General features: G+C 39.8%; 1 protein-coding gene across 1 annotated transcript in view; it reads right to left on the bottom strand.

The window, feature by feature from the left end:
• Positions 1-7: 7 nt before the first annotated feature.
• Positions 8-908, bottom strand: part of LOC111649717 (gamma-glutamyl hydrolase-like) — a 10,837-nt gene continuing 9,936 nt past the window's right edge. The window contains exon 6 of the mRNA XM_087172059.1: positions 8-365. Within this exon, the coding sequence (XP_087028185.1) occupies positions 244-365 (122 nt within the window). The 3' untranslated portion in view covers positions 8-243. The remainder of the gene's footprint in view (positions 366-908) is intronic.

Consider the following 908-nt stretch of genomic DNA (forward strand, 5'->3'; position numbering starts at 1 on the left):
ATTTCCATGGAAACACATTGGCACATTGTTTGATTTTGTACTTTTATGATATTAGACTATATTTATCTTGTATTATTAATCGCTGCACTGTTGGCACTTTAATGTAACTGTGCAAATCGGTTAAGCTAAACTGCTAATTGTTGATCTGATGTCGGAGGCTGCTGTGCACGACGACGCCATGGAGTTTGGTTTTAAAGATGTTTTCCGACTGGAGATTCTGAGATCAGGTCTGTTTCCTGTCCGTCAATCGAAGTAGTAGTTCTGAACGAAGACGGCGTGGATGCCGGCGTAGACTGGAGAAAAGTTGTAGATGAGAGCTCGCTCTTCCTCCACCAGACTGGAGAAGTGGTGTTGGTTCTTCATGGCTGCAGCAGAGAAAGGAAGAGAGAGAGAGAGAGAGAGAGAGAGAGAGAGAGAGAGGGAGTGAACAACAGATGATTTTTTCCCATAAATGAAATGCCGTCAACATTTGCAGGAGTTGATATTTGGGTGTGTCATTGAAATTCAGCTGCAAAATTCAAGCATTACGGCAGTTTAGTTCAAATAAATCTATATCTAATCTATAATCTGGTAATAACTCACAATAAAATAATCAATTCCTTCAATTGACTTTAAGACAATATGGACGGGAAATCCTTCGAGGACTCAGAAGAAAATGGCAGTTGCAAGTGAAACTACATTTCCGTGAGCACTGGGCAAACTCCTATCTGCCAATGAAGATCATGTGATGCGACTGAAAGCTCCAGAACAACAACTAAACTGATAGTTTTCAGGCTCATCATATGAAGAATGATCGAAATTTGTAAGAGGAGAAGAAACCCTGTGATGCATTTGGAAAGAAACAATAGTTATAACTATAAAAAGTGATAACTTTTGCTTCAGAAGGTCTGAGACAAACGAATCAAACG

This window comes from Seriola lalandi, unplaced genomic scaffold (assembly GCF_002814215.2).
Source record: "Seriola lalandi dorsalis isolate HSWRI2012SDOR001 ecotype SW California unplaced genomic scaffold, Sedor1 jcf7180002051836, whole genome shotgun sequence".
In the NCBI taxonomy this organism is placed as follows: Eukaryota; Metazoa; Chordata; class Actinopteri; order Carangiformes; family Carangidae; genus Seriola; species Seriola lalandi.